This window comes from Juglans microcarpa x Juglans regia, chromosome 4D (genome assembly GCF_004785595.1).
Source record: "Juglans microcarpa x Juglans regia isolate MS1-56 chromosome 4D, Jm3101_v1.0, whole genome shotgun sequence".
Taxonomy (NCBI): domain Eukaryota; kingdom Viridiplantae; phylum Streptophyta; class Magnoliopsida; order Fagales; family Juglandaceae; genus Juglans; species Juglans microcarpa x Juglans regia.
This window is the reverse complement of record NC_054600.1, coordinates 34,703,047-34,718,621: the sequence shown is the minus strand read 5'-3', so window position 1 is coordinate 34,718,621 and position 15,575 is coordinate 34,703,047. Positions and strand designations below refer to the sequence as shown.

The 15,575-nt window shown below is 35.5% G+C and overlaps 2 protein-coding genes across 2 annotated transcripts; both read right to left on the bottom strand.

Moving 5' to 3' along the window:
* Positions 1-7,919: 7,919 nt before the first annotated feature.
* Positions 7,920-8,915, bottom strand: LOC121259376 (ethylene-responsive transcription factor ERF003-like). Its single transcript, XM_041160940.1, has 2 exons — positions 8,730-8,915; positions 7,920-8,627 (listed from the first exon to the last, which is right to left on the bottom strand). Exons 1-2 carry the CDS (start codon positions 8,810-8,812, stop codon positions 8,135-8,137), a joined length of 576 nt encoding a protein of 191 aa, XP_041016874.1. The 5' UTR covers positions 8,813-8,915; the 3' UTR covers positions 7,920-8,134.
* Positions 8,916-12,644: 3,729 nt separating this feature from the next.
* LOC121259374 (ethylene-responsive transcription factor ERF003-like) lies at positions 12,645-13,900 on the bottom strand. Its single transcript, XM_041160939.1, has 2 exons — positions 13,496-13,900; positions 12,645-13,414 (listed from the first exon to the last, which is right to left on the bottom strand). Exons 1-2 carry the CDS (start codon positions 13,576-13,578, stop codon positions 12,931-12,933), a joined length of 567 nt encoding a protein of 188 aa, XP_041016873.1. The 5' UTR covers positions 13,579-13,900; the 3' UTR covers positions 12,645-12,930.
* Positions 13,901-15,575: the final 1,675 nt, after the last annotated feature.

The following is a 15,575-nucleotide window of genomic DNA, read 5'->3' as shown; positions in this document are numbered from 1 at the left end:
TAAAAAAAATATATATATATATATATATATATCCAAATTCATGGTCTCGAGGTGATATCGTATACAATGTAAACTTTTTCATTTCCACTGTCTGCGTTGATAAGGGTAAAACGTTTGAAAGTCTTTGTTATACGTGTACATAAGACAAATAGTCAAAGTAAATGCAAATGGACAAAGAAAATAATAATAATAATAATAATAATAATAATAATAAAGAAATAGATTGACTACCTGTATGACTCGGAGACTCGGACTCGGTCCAACTATATTTTTCTATGCTCCCGCTGCATCATCATCTCCTTCCTCTAAATTGTTTGGGTGAGAGAGCTTTGAAATCTATTTATCGAACGCAACGTTTACGTTACCAACCCAATTTGGCACATGGGACGGGTACCGTTGGATCTATCAAGATAGTTATGATGATTTGTTCAATAATAATTTATAATGAAAGGGCATCTAAGTTGTATCTTAACATATTTTATACATTCAAACATTATCTCAATTTATTTACATTCAAATATATCTTAATAGAATCCATAAAATATTATTATTCGCATAATAATTCAAATCATTGAGATCACTTCAACATTCAAACGTAGCCTTAGCCTAAAGATGATTCTTACAAAAATTCACTACACACTTGCCATTGTGAAACGAAATGAATTTTTGTTTTGGATTTTTTCGCTACTATTAGCCTCATTTGCTTTCGCAGATAAGATTAAATGAGTTGAGATAAAAGTTAAAAGTTGAATAAAATATTGTTAGAATATATTTTTTAAATATTGATTTTGTTTTGAGATTTGAAAAAATTGAATTATTTATTTTATTTTATATGAAAATTTGTGAAAATTATAATAATTAAATAAAATAAGATAAGATGATAATGATTGTGAAAACAAACGAGGTCTCAAGTTGATGTCATGTAAGTAATAGAACTTTTTTTTTTCTAATTTTATTTAATATTTATAAACTTTTCATGAATTAAACAATGATCGGATGGTGATTAAATAGAGTTATAACTTTTCATGTAAATAACTTGATTTAATAGGCATAGACTTTTCCTACATGAAACAGTGAATAGATAGGGTTGTCGTACTTGTGTCCTAATTTGGAGTTTTATGACTCTTTCAAGTAATAAGGAACTCGATTTCAAAAAAATAAAAAAAAATTGTAATAAGGAACTCTCCATTGACCTTGTCAAACGTCTGAGATCAGAAAAATAATATTTACAGTTTTAAAATTTATAAATTTATATATTCTCTTAAAAAAATTGATAAATTTAATATCTATATAAAGAATTATTTTTAAATATTAAATTTTACTTTTTTTAAAAAAATGAGCACGAGAATTAAACACTCCAACACTATATCCAGCGTTACGAATTTGTAAAATGGCAAAGGGAGATATTTATCACGATTGGGCTTATATTTCTAAACTTAAAAACTAAACAAAAGAAAGGAGCCCCACCACGTGCAAATATCACCATGCGCACTCTTTGTCAAATTTTATTAATTGTGTTTTATTATCTTGGTCATGTCTTATCCCATCATGCGGACGTGCCAACCACACCACCAAACAAAGCCCACCAACCGTTAATTGTGATATAAAAGTGAAAAAGATATTTAGCAGGATAAGACTTTTCTCCTTACTGGGACATCTGGGCCATAGCTAAATGGGCTAGTGATAGTAACATCCTTTTGAATTTTTTGTGGACTAGCCTGCTGGAGGAGGGGGATCCCTTGTTTTGGGCCAGTAAAAGAAGTTCGAATAGTCCAAAGCATTAGACCCGAAAATGTGTCCACGTTGTTCAGCTGGGCCACACGTTATCAAATCGTCCCTTCGGCTGCTGATTCGGCCTAAAAACGAACATAAATGGGTCCGTTATTTAAATAGTGATTGAACGATCAGAGAGAGAGAGAGAGAGAGAGAGAGAGAGAGAGGATGTGCGAGGACCACACGATGTTGATAGAGTTGCATAAAATTAACGGTAAAAAAGAGGCGAGCCGTGAGCCAATCATGGAGTATTTGGTACGTCAATAAGAGGATTCGTGAATAGATATTTTGTTATTGTTTTGACGCTCGACTTTGGTGCATAAATAGACACCCAAAAAAACCAGGATTACCGTGTCCGCACATGTTCATGAAATGTACGTAGCAATGCCCTGACTACCACATTCTTGTTACCTAATTTTGTGCTTAATTATGACTGAATATATATATATATATATATATATATATATATTATATTTCTGGGCTGATGGCATGTATTAAACACCCGCATGACCAGGTGCACCAGTCCCCACAATATTAATATTGTAAGTTTAAAACAAATTTTGTCTTACGCAATTCTTACAGTTTCGACCATATCTTAACAGTGCACGTGATGCAACAGTGCTGTGATTAGTAACTGCTAGAATTGCAGAATTAATTAACAAAAAGCATCGAAACAAAGGTTGATGCATGCGACTGAAGCCTGTCATATATCTAAACATTCTCTCGTCGTTTTCTGAATGTCATTGTGCATGCCGATGACCTGCTCGTCTGGCTACGTTGTTCTTTCTACTTGTCCAGCTCTACAAAATTTGGAACCTTAATTCCTCCCCCACGATCGAATTAACAGTACTTAATTCATCTATACATCCTTAATTAAAGGACTAAACCTTAAACCTCAACATCTAAAATTATATAAGTGTAGCTAGCTCTATTGATCTTGGCAAGGGGTGTTGGTCTCGACGATGAATTGAAAGCAAATACGTACCTTGACTGGGGATGTGGGTGGGTCCCATCCTTGCTCTGTCTCTTTAGCATTGATAAGATGAAGGTGGGTGGTTAAGGTCATGTGGATGTTGATAATCGCATGTGAAGAGAGTAGTGCAAATTAAAAAAAAAAAAAAAAAAGACATTAGCTAGCATGGATGGTAACCTAGCTAATCTAATGAGATAGAAATGATGTGGTTCAGGTCTTGTCTATATTTTCCAACACGAAAAATGTCACTTCCACTGAACATTATTATAAAAAGATATTTTGGTGTTTCAAATCAGGTTGAAAGTAATTTGGCTTTTCAGAGAGTAGGCCACCAACGACATTATCTTTCACACTCCCAAACAAAGCTCTTTGCCTTTCGGATTTTTGCATCACTCCTTTGATCCAAAAGGCATCTAAAACAAATAGTAAATTAAGCCCCCGACCACTAAGAAGAATATATATTGCAACATTTATAAATAATTGTTCATGAAAAAGGTAGAGACCATATGATTCTTACTTACTTTCACAACATTTTCTCTCCAGATTCCATACACCACGATAGGATACACAATGATTGGTTTTGACCGCTTTTTTCTCTTAGGAAGATCTATCATTTGACTTATAGGTTATCTCGTTTTTAACTGTGGAGTGCAAATCAAGGGAGATGTTCTTTTACTATGTAATTATATATATACAAAACAACATTTCCTTAAAAAGGTTCAATTCTAGGTTCATCACTAGATAATTGCTAAATGGGTAATGATAGGCTGCCGCCCACTAGTGTCCGCCTAGGCAAAATCTTCTCTTTTTATTTTTTTCACTTCTTATTTTTTAAATATCTTTAAATATTTTTAAAAAATAAAAAAAATATATCAATACACTAATAGTTACTTTTTTAATCAGTAAATAAAATAAAATTTAAATATATGAACGATCAAAATAAGAGAACAAATTAAGAGGACAAAATAATATTACTCTTTGCTAATTCACCACCTAAAGTTGGCAAAATCCGATCACTATTAATTTTGTTCAAATTCACCTTATACCACTAAACAAAAAAAAGTGCAGGCTTTATAGCCCACAAAAAGATCTTGCAGATTCCATAGTTATCCTATCACTTAATAATTATTATAATCATCTATTTTTTCTGTGCATTTATTTGATCCACTTAATTAATCAATGGTCTTCCTAGCTAGGAATTGGTAGCTCTACCCTATATCTTATTGGGTGAGGGAATCAGTTTAAGAATTCAATTGAAGTAGAATCATTAGAGAAAAAAAAACCAATGTATGAACCGATAAGGAAAACAAACACAAAGAAACAAAAACAGAAAAAAGAAAAAAGTGATGGGAGAATATATAAATTGTAACAATTAACCATAGTGATGAATTTGTTGAACATGATTTTTGTTAATCTCGGGTTCCCCACACTCCATCTCTACAGAAGTATTGCTTTTTTTTATCATAATCAAAAGTGAAAAAAATAACAATCATGATAAGCCAAGAGCCAAAACATGTCCAATTCACTATCTTATCAAGTTATCACTTCATTCACCAGTAAATAAACCCAGCCTCCAAAAACAGCACCCCCGCCCCACAAATAAACCTACTAAATTACCAAAGGTCGGGTGAGTTGTTCTTGTAAAATAGAGGATTGAGATAGAAATTAAACGCAGGATGCACCCAAATTAAGAAAAAAGGTCGGTCCATGCATTTGGGTTGAAATGCATTTTGTCATTCCTAGCTAATAGTAACCTCACTAGCTAGCTTGATCAAGAGTTTTCCTAGGAAGGAAACAAGAGTATTCCGTAAAGCATTCAGCCGGCTGTCTCTATCTCAGGAAAAATCTGTCTCTCTCTCTCTCTCTCTCTGAACGTAACTGGTCCTGTGGCCGTAATTTGAGAACTTTGCTCCTTTCCTGCAGTTTAGATGAGAGAAGAGGATGGCCAGGTGAAATTTCATGTGTCCCCAATGTCACACTGGGTCAAACTATCAATGATGGTAAACTCAATAACATGCCATGATTTTAAACACCCTTTGCTGAATCAAAAGTAAGACAAAATAATGAGACTAAACTACTTTAGTTTTTTTTTATGGTTGTGGGGAACAAAATCAATTCCCAAACAGGTGAACAATCATGAACTTTCATGGGCAAAGATGGGATGCCAAAAGACAAAAATTAAACATATATTTTCTAAAATATTTGCAAGGTTTTAAGTATGAAATAAATCATTTGGGTAGGTTTGAAATGAGATGCAATGCAATAACTAAAACAAAGCTCTCCAACTAGTTTCACTACAACAAAAATATCTTTTGGTACAATTTTTTTTTAACAAAATAAAAATCGTCCCAAACAATTATTTTTAGAGACAAAATTCAAATTTTATCCCTAAATATGATGATAATTATTTACCATTCGAACAATAAATATTGCGTTCAAATCTATTATTTAGGGATGAAAAATGTCTTTCCTAATAAATTTTTTTGTTCGAATGATACATAAAACATTTGACTATGAAAGGAATAAACGTTTGAATGGACATTAGTTACAGTTGAAGGAAAAAATGGAGAGATAAAATTACTAATTTAAGCGGAAAATCGACTTACCCTTCGAATGATTTATATAATTGTTCAAATGCCAATCATTTTTTTTTTTCCTTTTTGAATTGAAAATAGAACCACTATAGTTCAAACGATTTATATTTCATTTGATTAGTATTTTTTTCTGACGGAAGAAGTTGAACTAAATAATATAACCGTTTGGACGAAATTAAATTTAACCTTCAAACGTAAAATAAGAACTTGATCAAGGAAATCATGTTGTTGGAAACCTAGTTAAGTCAGCCATTATATGTGCATTAGGTGATGAATGCTATACACATGCGCGTGCCCATACACGCACATATATATAATATGGTTTTCAATGTCTGATGTCGAAAATATTCCCATCAATATTACAATTGAACAGGGTGAGCTTCATTTACGATATTTTATTAAGTTTTTCATAAATAGTAATGTTTTGACTGAAATTTTCATTCTCAGTCTAAAATATTTCCCATTATAATAGACATTTTCACCTTCAAAGCAAGAAAAGGTGATGTTATTTGATACTGCAAATTTCTCGCAGGTATAAGCTTCCGCAAACCAAAATGGGTCCAACCAAAGCAGCTTACAATTAATGTAGTAGAGGAGCCACACGCACAGCCTATATATCTACTTAATTGTCTTCAACTTGATAAGATCCAGACGTGGATATGAAAATGACATGAAAAAAATGATGAGAAAATGAATTATATTCTGAAAACCTCAATCAATTTAAATAATTTCCTTAAAAAGGAAATTGTAACAAATGCATCCAACAAAAAAAAAAAAAAAAAAAATGGTAACGACGGGAAAAAGTAACTGCATGCATCTCCAAAAGCTACACAACGCAACATTGATACTGTGAAAATGAGCAATTTGCTTTTAATTATCTGTCGAGTCTTTTCTTTCATTGTGATGCCTGGAAATTAACAAAAGTTGATGTTCCGAAATTGATTGATTGATTTATTTTTATTAATATGAATCCCACACCCACAAAATCATTAAATGTGGGGTTATAAGAGAAGCTAGCGTTGGATATAAGTTAACACCCACAAATAAGATAATCTCTTGGGGAAAAAGTAATGATCGGAAGGAGAGCATGCCATATGAGAGATAGAGACCTTTTTTGTCCCTTTTTCTTTTAGTAAGCGCATGAAATACAAACATACACAAAGTAGCATGTCAAAAGCATTAGAAACACACCTCCACGGCTCCACCGTTAAGGGAGGAGTAAATTAAGCATTCAAACTTTCATTCAAAATCGCATTCAGTGTCCGGCCCTTTTCTTTACAGCGGCGATCCCAAACCAAAAGTCTTCCCCTGCGTTGAAATCGATCCAAAATCCTCTCGTAGTTTTACTTCAACAATGCCAAAAAGAGTCCTTTATTTCCTAAACACCATGCCAACCTGCCGGTAGTAAGTGGAAACATATCTTTTCTGGTTGACAATGCCATTTTATTATCAGAGGATAAAAAAATATATAATAAATAATCATTTAATAATAATAAATATGTCAAATCATATTTAGTAGGATAAAAATAAGATGGTAATATAATGTATAAAATTTTTCATATATTAATAGTTCCATATAGTGACGGGCCACATACCCATGCTTTTCTTTTTTCTTTTTATTGGTAGATTTTAAAACATATCTCTTTTCTAAGCCATTATCTTTTATACCCATCTGTTCTTTGTCTACCTGATTTAGTAGATATTCAAGTTTTATAATTTCGGCTTTCAGTAGATATCGAAACTAAAAAAAATGCTATTCATCATTTTCGTATATTACAGTCCATATTTTTTTTTTTCTTATTAAATATATGGTGTATGGATAATAAGTAAAAAAAATTCAATTAGTTTAAAAAGAATAAAACAAAAAATTAATAATTAAAAAAAATATAAATATAATGTATAGTGTATGAAAATGATCGAGAGCAAAGCAAACAAACTAATATTCCCATATCAATTTATTACTCTGTTTCGTGGAAGCTTCAATCCTGTACTAACACCTTGTCCCAAAAAAAAAAAAAAAAGGAGAGAGAGAGAGAGAGCCAGGCTTCTGCTAGTGGACTTTTCAAGTGCATTAATCTTCGTCTGTAAGATTCGATCATTTCTCCAGTATCTAGTGGACTTCTGCTACCTAATGCGCTCCACACATACTACTTAACTCATCTACTGACGATTGAAAGAACAAATGGAGAAAAAAGAAAAAGTGCATTTTCTTCTGTCAGGTTCTTTTTGACAATACGAGTGCTGCTGTATATTGACCCAACATTCATCACCAAAGAGGATTGATTGAAAGCGTCGGATTGCATAGAAAAGTGCTACTATTCCTCTTATCAATCCCAACTATCTATTGAGAATACTTCAGTGACAAGCCACTTCAGGGCTTCTTTCCTTTATCAGCTTCAGACAGACTAGAAACTGAAGTAAATATTGCATTTGGTTTTGTTCAGTTTTAAATGGTCTGGCCTGAAGGAAATACTAGCTTTTTTTAAGCTACCATTTCATTCATCTCATGCTAGAGACTCGACAGATCCACGTTGCAACTTCGAAAATATGGCCAGATCGTAAATGAAAGACATCAAGCATAGACTAATGTCGTACATTATAGCACAATTGACTGTACAAATAGCAGTAGCATCTTCAATTGGGTCACTTACAGCTAGTTCTAGGACCTAGCAAGGATCTAAAACATAGAAAGAGGGTCTAAAAGGGGGGAGAAAATGGGTTAAATTAGCAAGACAGTTCGTTGGCAGTGAAGAGATATTGGCTGAATTGGAGATTTGAGATGTCCTGGCCTAGGTTACAGAGCCTGAGGTGGTACAACAGAGCAAAGTTCAATAGACCCGTAATGGACCAACTCTTGAATCATCTGCTCTATGTGATCATCCTCGAGAGGCTTAAACTGCTGGGGGTTTTGGTTTTCCACTTTAACTTTCTTGATCACCCAATTGATCTCCGTTTCTTGCTCAGCAACAAGCGTCTTATCGGGCGATCGGGTACCTATTTCAAAGTGGTTTCCAGCAGGGAAGCTGGATGTGTTAGCGGGCGGCAATGCTGCCTTTTGTGGCTCCTGTAGTGATGATTTGGTCATTTGGAGTGAAGCCATGTAGCACCTATGCAGTTTAGCTGTCAAAGTGGCTGAGAGAAGTTTTGAGGACGACGACTGGGGTGCATTTGGGTTATACGGAAAGTTGGTCCTAGCTCTTGGACCGCACATTAGCCTTGCGGCTTCGTCATAGGCTCGTGCCGCGTCTTCCGCCGTCTCAAATGTTCCCAGCCAAATCCTAGTCTTCCTGCGCAAAGGAAACGTTTCAGTCAGCACGCACCGAAACTTGTCGGGTGTAACATATGCGTAGGTTTATGAACTTATGTAGTTGATAGTGAGGTAAACTTACAGTAAAGGGTGGCGAATCTCGGAGACCCAAGAGCCCCAATGCCTTTGGCGAACTCCTCGATATCGCTGTTGTGGCCTGGCCATGCTTAGTCTAAAAGAGAAATGTTTTGATGGAAAGATGCTTGTGATATGCCTGAATGAGAGAAATCAGGGGGGAAAAGGCCGAAGAGTGGTCCTAAATGAAGGATGGAGGGGAAGGAGGGGGCATTTATGTAGTTGGATTCTTTGAAGGACATTGGCTCACTGCATGACTCTTTTTTGTTTTGGCCTTCTGGCAACCAATTAGCAATTGGGTCCCACAGGGTTTTTGGGTCATCACTACCTATTATCTTTTCGCTTATTGGAAGTGAAAATTTGAATTAATTACTATTAGATACAACTTAATTCACAAGAGTAATAATACCTTTTTGTCAACGCAAATCTCAACAAAACACAAGAGGTTATCTCGATATCTTCCGATGATTGTGGTATGAATACATATCATATGTGTGCATTTGCTTAAATATAGTTTACAGGGATCAAGAACGGCGAACCTCCCTCTTTCTTGTCTCTGTTTCTGCACCCAAATCTGCATGTCTGTATATTGAAGTAGTCGTTTGGAGCCCTATGCTTTGTTCATACCTCCTATATTCTTTCATATGATACGGAGAATGAGACAGAAGCCGATCCAATTACGAGTTTGTCTCTTGCATTGCATAAAACGTCTTTCAGTAACCAAAAAAATAGTTGTTGGGTAACTTGGTACTGTCCTGTAATTATTTTGAGGAATGTTACTCATCATCTGAATTTTCATAATTCTCTTATTATTCCATTACGTGATATTAGATGATTGAAAACTATTTATTATATTTCACTTGTAAACTTATCATCTAATGCCACGTCATGAAATGATGAGAAGATGATAAGAAAATTGAAGATAAGTAACATTACTCAATTATTTTTTAGACAAAAAAGAGAGGATCTAGACAATAAAATTCTAGACAGAAGCTTCACACATCTGCACATCATTTAAAAAGATGTGATTTTACTCTTTTATCCTCATATTTCATATTTCACCCTTAAAAAAATAAAATTACATATTTTTAGATAGCATATAGAAACGTGAAGTTTTTGTACAGGACGACTTGGACCCAGACAGCCGGATACATAGAAAGTGGTGCTCTTGAAAAGATGATCAGGCCCCAGTGTAGCGCTCACCATCGAATAGCTGATCTGATTAGATCATAGGGCTCCAAAGGCCTCAAAATATAACCCGAGCTGCAATTAATTACCATTCTAAAGGCCGAAGAGTAGGGTGCTGCTGTCATTCATCAGATAGCAATTAAAAAAGTGCTTAAAATTGGAGAATGACAAGGAATCCGCTAGTGGAGTCATATCTCCAATTTGAATCAATCATACTGTATCATATCCTAGAAAAAAACTAATCATAATTAGCATGCTTTTGAAAAAAATATACAAACTCCGCCCATCAAATTACTATTCAATTTGTAATAAACTCCCAAACTATTGATAATCACCCCCCAAAACGATCAAGAAATTACACTTTGCCAGTACGCCCTTTACTAAAAATATGACAAAAATCATAGAAAAATCAATACACACCATGCATATATATTGTAAATAACTAACACACTTTATTGGATCATGGATATAAGATCTTAAATTTCATATATGATGAATATTATTGATTGTCTTTGAAATTTTGCGAAGATTCATATCCCTAGATTAAGACTGTTCATCCGGGTCGGATTTTTTTCCAGCCCAGTCCGAAACCCGGATAATCGGGTTTTATCCGGGTTCCGGTTACGGTTTTCGGCCCGGGTCAAATCCGGGCTGAAACCCGCACTCTAATAATCGGGTTCATCCGGTCCGAACCCGGGTATGAAACCCAGGTTCCATAAAAAACACCCGGTATTGCCCGGGTTTGTATAAATTAGAAGAGACGTAACCCTAGCCGCTTCATCTCTCGCATCCGTCTAACTCTAAGACTCTCCCATCCATCTCTCTCTATCTCACATCCATCTCCATCCCTCTCTCTCTCTCTCTCTCTCTCTCTCTCTCTCTCGCTGAAACCGTAGAATTTTTGCCTAGCAAAGTTCCGTCACTCATTGAAGAGAGTGAATCTAAGGTCTCTTTCGGTGATTTCGTCTTCTTCTTCCTTTTTTTTTTTAGGGCTCGAAGGTCTTCCCTCAGTACCAATTGAAGAAACCTCGTCATCCTCATGACCTCATCGTCGTCGCCAACTCGCCGTTATCCTCTTGACCCCAAGGTTTGTTCTTTGTGATTTGGGTAACATTTGTGTAGAAAATGAAAAGAAAACAACCCAGAATGGAATGTGGTACAGAAAATGAAAAGGAAAAAAAAAAAACCTCATCCTCAGAGCAACAAGTAGTACTGATCTTGGCTTGCTTTCTCTGCAACAATTTTTTTAGGGTTTTTTCCTTTTATTAATTTGTTGATTCAGGTCTATTTTGATGAAAATGTTTGAATGAAAGAATCTTTGATAGATATGGGATTTTTTTTTTTGTTAAGATTTTTCGAGGGTTATCTAGGGCCTCGATAAGATTTTTCTAGGGTTATCTACCCTGATCATTTTTACCCATTTGGACAAATATAGAAACAACATATAGAATTCATAATATTTAATTCTAATGTCCACATTATTCATTAAAAAAAATGCTAAATGTACTTAAGAAAAATTTAGAAAAAATTTATTTTTCTACATGTCAGTTATTGATATGCTGAAAATCAAGAAATTTGAATTTTAAAATTATTTTAAAAGAAAACTAACAAAATGAGTCTTATAAGTAAAATTATAAGTACATGTAACACTACTCATTCATTAATAGCATTTAATATTGTGGAGTCCACATATTGTATCTATCTCTATGTAGTGTATAAAATATCTATGGGAATGCAAGCTATATGTACTCACAAAAAACTTATAAAAAATTTACATATCCACGCGACTTTCTTATCTGTACATCACTTTTATTTAAAAAAAATATTTAGCTGTGAGTATATTTATAAATTTGTTGCGAGTATGTTTAGCAGTTTCCATAAAATATTTCGTATGGTATTCTAATTCTCCCTATCCCAAAGTCACATGCATACAAATGTTGCATAAAAGACCAAAAAAAATTATTTTCACGTGCGTATGAAAACGTAAAGTTAGGAAACACTCGGATGATTTTTTCATTTCCTCGCTATGTCGCTCTCCGGACATCGATATCCCTAGTCCCAAGATGCAAGAGTGGTTTTTATTTTCTTTTTCAGTAAGTAGTTTGTGCTTTTTTCTTTAAACAAACCAACAAATCCGGATCAAATCCCATACATGATGTGGAAAGAGATGGTTGCTGGGAGTTTTTATCAAACATATATAAGGCGCTGACCATAGATACGGGTACTCGGGGCTAATGTTTGTGTTTCTTTTCATTATTTCCCCCGCGATTAACGCTTATTACGTGATGGGATAACCATAATCCTTTCTTTTTTGAGCAAAAACTGGTGTCGTTCATATCAATGTCCCACTGTGATGTGGGTTCCTGCAACACCATTAATACAAGTACCACAAAAAATGATCAAAGCCATAGGGGAGTTGCATGGGAGAGAGTCTCACCTCGCTCGAGACATTCCTTGGTACTACCATGATCCAGAAAAAAATAAAAAATAAAAGGAGAAAAATCTTTTAAGAAACCCTTTAACGTTAAGGCTTGTACTAATTAAATGATTAGCATATAGAGATGGATGAGGTGACTTTGTTTATTTCGGTCTTGCATTCATCATTTAAAACACCATCTAAAAGTGGAAACAGACGGGAGAGCCTTTCGATTTGGAAATGACCAGCTTCCCATGAAGTGGGGTAAGAGCAATTTTTACCGTTAACCAAATTCAGAACACAGTATAAAAAGATGTATGAATAAAAAGTGTAAATCTTGCATGCACCTAGGTTCTAGAGTACAATGCCAATCGAAACTAAAGCGGAACCTTAATATATCACAACATAATCATGAGTTCAAAACATATATGTTTAATTTTGAATGTGAAGCCATTCAGATGGATCACCTGCAGAACACTATGAACAGGATAGGAACTATTGGGTCCAAGACACTGAGACAGGTTGTTAAGAATAGGTTAAATTAGGTCAATGAGTGACATTAGCAGACAAGATATTTGGTAAAGAAGATATTTGGTGGCCAACATCAAAGAGCCTGAGTTGGTACAACAGAGCAAAGCTCAATAGAGCCATAGTCAAGAAGTTCCTCTATCATTTGCTCTATGTGATCGTCCTCGAGAGGCCTGAACTGCACCTGCTGGCTACTTTCCACTTTGAATTTCTTCGAAACCAAATTCGGCTCTTGTTCTAGCTGGGCCACGTGTCTCTTTTCAGGCAACCGCATACCCATTTCTATGGGTTTTCCATTGGTGGCTATGACATGTGGTGATGCTGCCTTTAGAGGCTCTTGTGCTAATGGCTTCGTCATTTGGAGCGAGGTCATGTAGCACTTATGTAGTTTAGCTGTCAAAGTCGCCGAGAGAAGCTTCGAGGAAGATGACTGGGGCGCATTTGGGTTGTAAGGGAAGTTGGTTCTAGCCCTTGGGCCGCACATAAGCCTTGCTGCTTCGTCATAGGCTCGTGCCGCGTCTTCGGCCGTTTCGAATGTCCCCAGCCAAATTCTTGTCTTCCTGCACAAAGGAAACGTTTCGTTTAGTACTCAAGCAAGGAACTGCGTAAACGTGAGTGAAGAACATGTGTATGTTTCGTACAATATAGGGTGCCGAATTTCGGAGACCCAAGAGCCCCAGTGCCTCTGCCTAACACCTCTGAATCGCTGTTGCGGTCTGGCCATGTCGACGAAAAAGAGACGTTTCTTTGAGGAGGTGTTTGTGAAAATGCCTAAGAAGGGAATGAGGCTGGAGAGTGGTGCCAACGAGGGGAGGGGGAGAAGGGGGGGTTTTGTAGTTGCATTTGTTGACAACGTATAGGCAACGGGAGAGCTCTTTTCTGTGTCTTCTCTGGCAACCAATTTAAGGAATTGGGTCCCACGGAGCTTTTGAGGGAGGTTGTAAGTTGTAACTTCCTTTCTTTGTATCTGCTAGTTACCGGTGGGCTTGCTGCAAAAGAAGACTATGGAATACACAAGTGAAGGGAAATTGCAAACTGACCAAATTCAGTTCACATGAATAAGAAAATAACTTATCATATCCAAAAATAACAGAGTACTCTGTTCTCTTGCTTTTTTGTCCATTCTTTCTTCAAGAAAAATCTAAGGTCATAGTCTCATAGATTCTTCTCATGTGATCATGTTCTCGAGTTTAGACAATGACTCAATCAATTACGTTGTTCTTATACTGAATAAAAAAAATGAAAATAAAAAACTCCCGTGGTTCTGAACAATCAAAGATGATTGAACGTATCATATTCTCACATTCATAATAAATTAATGACGACCCAAATTAATATTAATTATACATTTGGTAATGGTGGATCATGTAGAGAGGTACATGCAACTGGGCACAAATATGATTGAGTCAATGTTGTGTTGGGACGCATGGATTAAAAGATTCTTGGACCATAATAATTACAATGACCATCCAAATCATTTGCTCAAATCTTGTTCACTATTATCGGATCAATTTTCAATCAGAGCGATACCAACTTTGCATGATGCTTTGCTTATCAACTGGATGTTAGTTTTTTTATTGGCGATAATAGCTTTAATAAACATGAAAAGTATGGTGATGATGCAACAGGGTACAATGGATCTCTGTGCACAAATGCAACAAAAAGGTGGGCTGCTCAAGTGGTATCGGTTTTGGAGCTTTCGATTCCATGCAACATCTAAAAATAGCAGTAAGTTCATACCAAGCGGCTAGGGTTTTTTGTTTTTGCTGTGAACAAAGTGTCTATCTCTCATGTTATGGGTGCTAAAAAGCGGAAACACAAGCATACGCTACGTAGTAGAACAGGACAAAAGCATCGTTGCATTTTTTTAGATGGCCATGATCCCTTGCTGTTCACCCACATGCCAAGAATGATCCCCCATGTTGCACAGAGAGAGAGAGAGAGTAAAGTTTATGTGAAGTTAGTTGGATTTTGATTCACACGCGCGCAGTTATATGGTGTGTAGTTTTAGCGAGGGTTTAAATAGATGAAGTGTTTTATCTCGTCTTATCGTTACAATTTTTTTAAATTTTCACATAAAATATAATAAATAATTCAACTTTTTCAAATCTAAAACATATTAAAAATAATATTCTAACAATATTTTATTTTATTTTCAACTTTCATCTCAATTTATCTCATCTCAACTTACTATCCAAACCACTCGTTAACTCACGATACAAACTGCAACTTAGGAGAGACATACCCCCAAGCAGCTATTTCTGACTGTACTGGCTCTTTCCCTCAAGACTCTGATCACCTATCTTCTACTTCTTCGGATCTTCAACGGTGGTTCCTCTCATTCCTTGTTAACAGAATCAAGAACCGGTAATGGGAACTGTTTTACTAAAGGTAATTACCGGTAAAACATTGGAATGTCAACAGAAAAGAAACACCACTGTCCCATTTTTGGATTACAGCTAAACCAGAAAGCTAGCCTGAAATCAACAGTAAGGTCAAAAAGCATACAAGTCTAATGTCTTAGTACCCACATAACACAAACGCGTGAAATGGGCCCCAAAATCTAACATGGGTGATGATAGCATCAATTGTTCCCTGTGTGGTGCAAATGTGTATGAAAACCTCCCATGGTTTCATCCTCTCTCTCTCTCTCTCTCTCTCTCTCTCTCTCTCTGTGACGGTCACATGCAAACCCAATCCATTGAATCGAGCGTATGATAA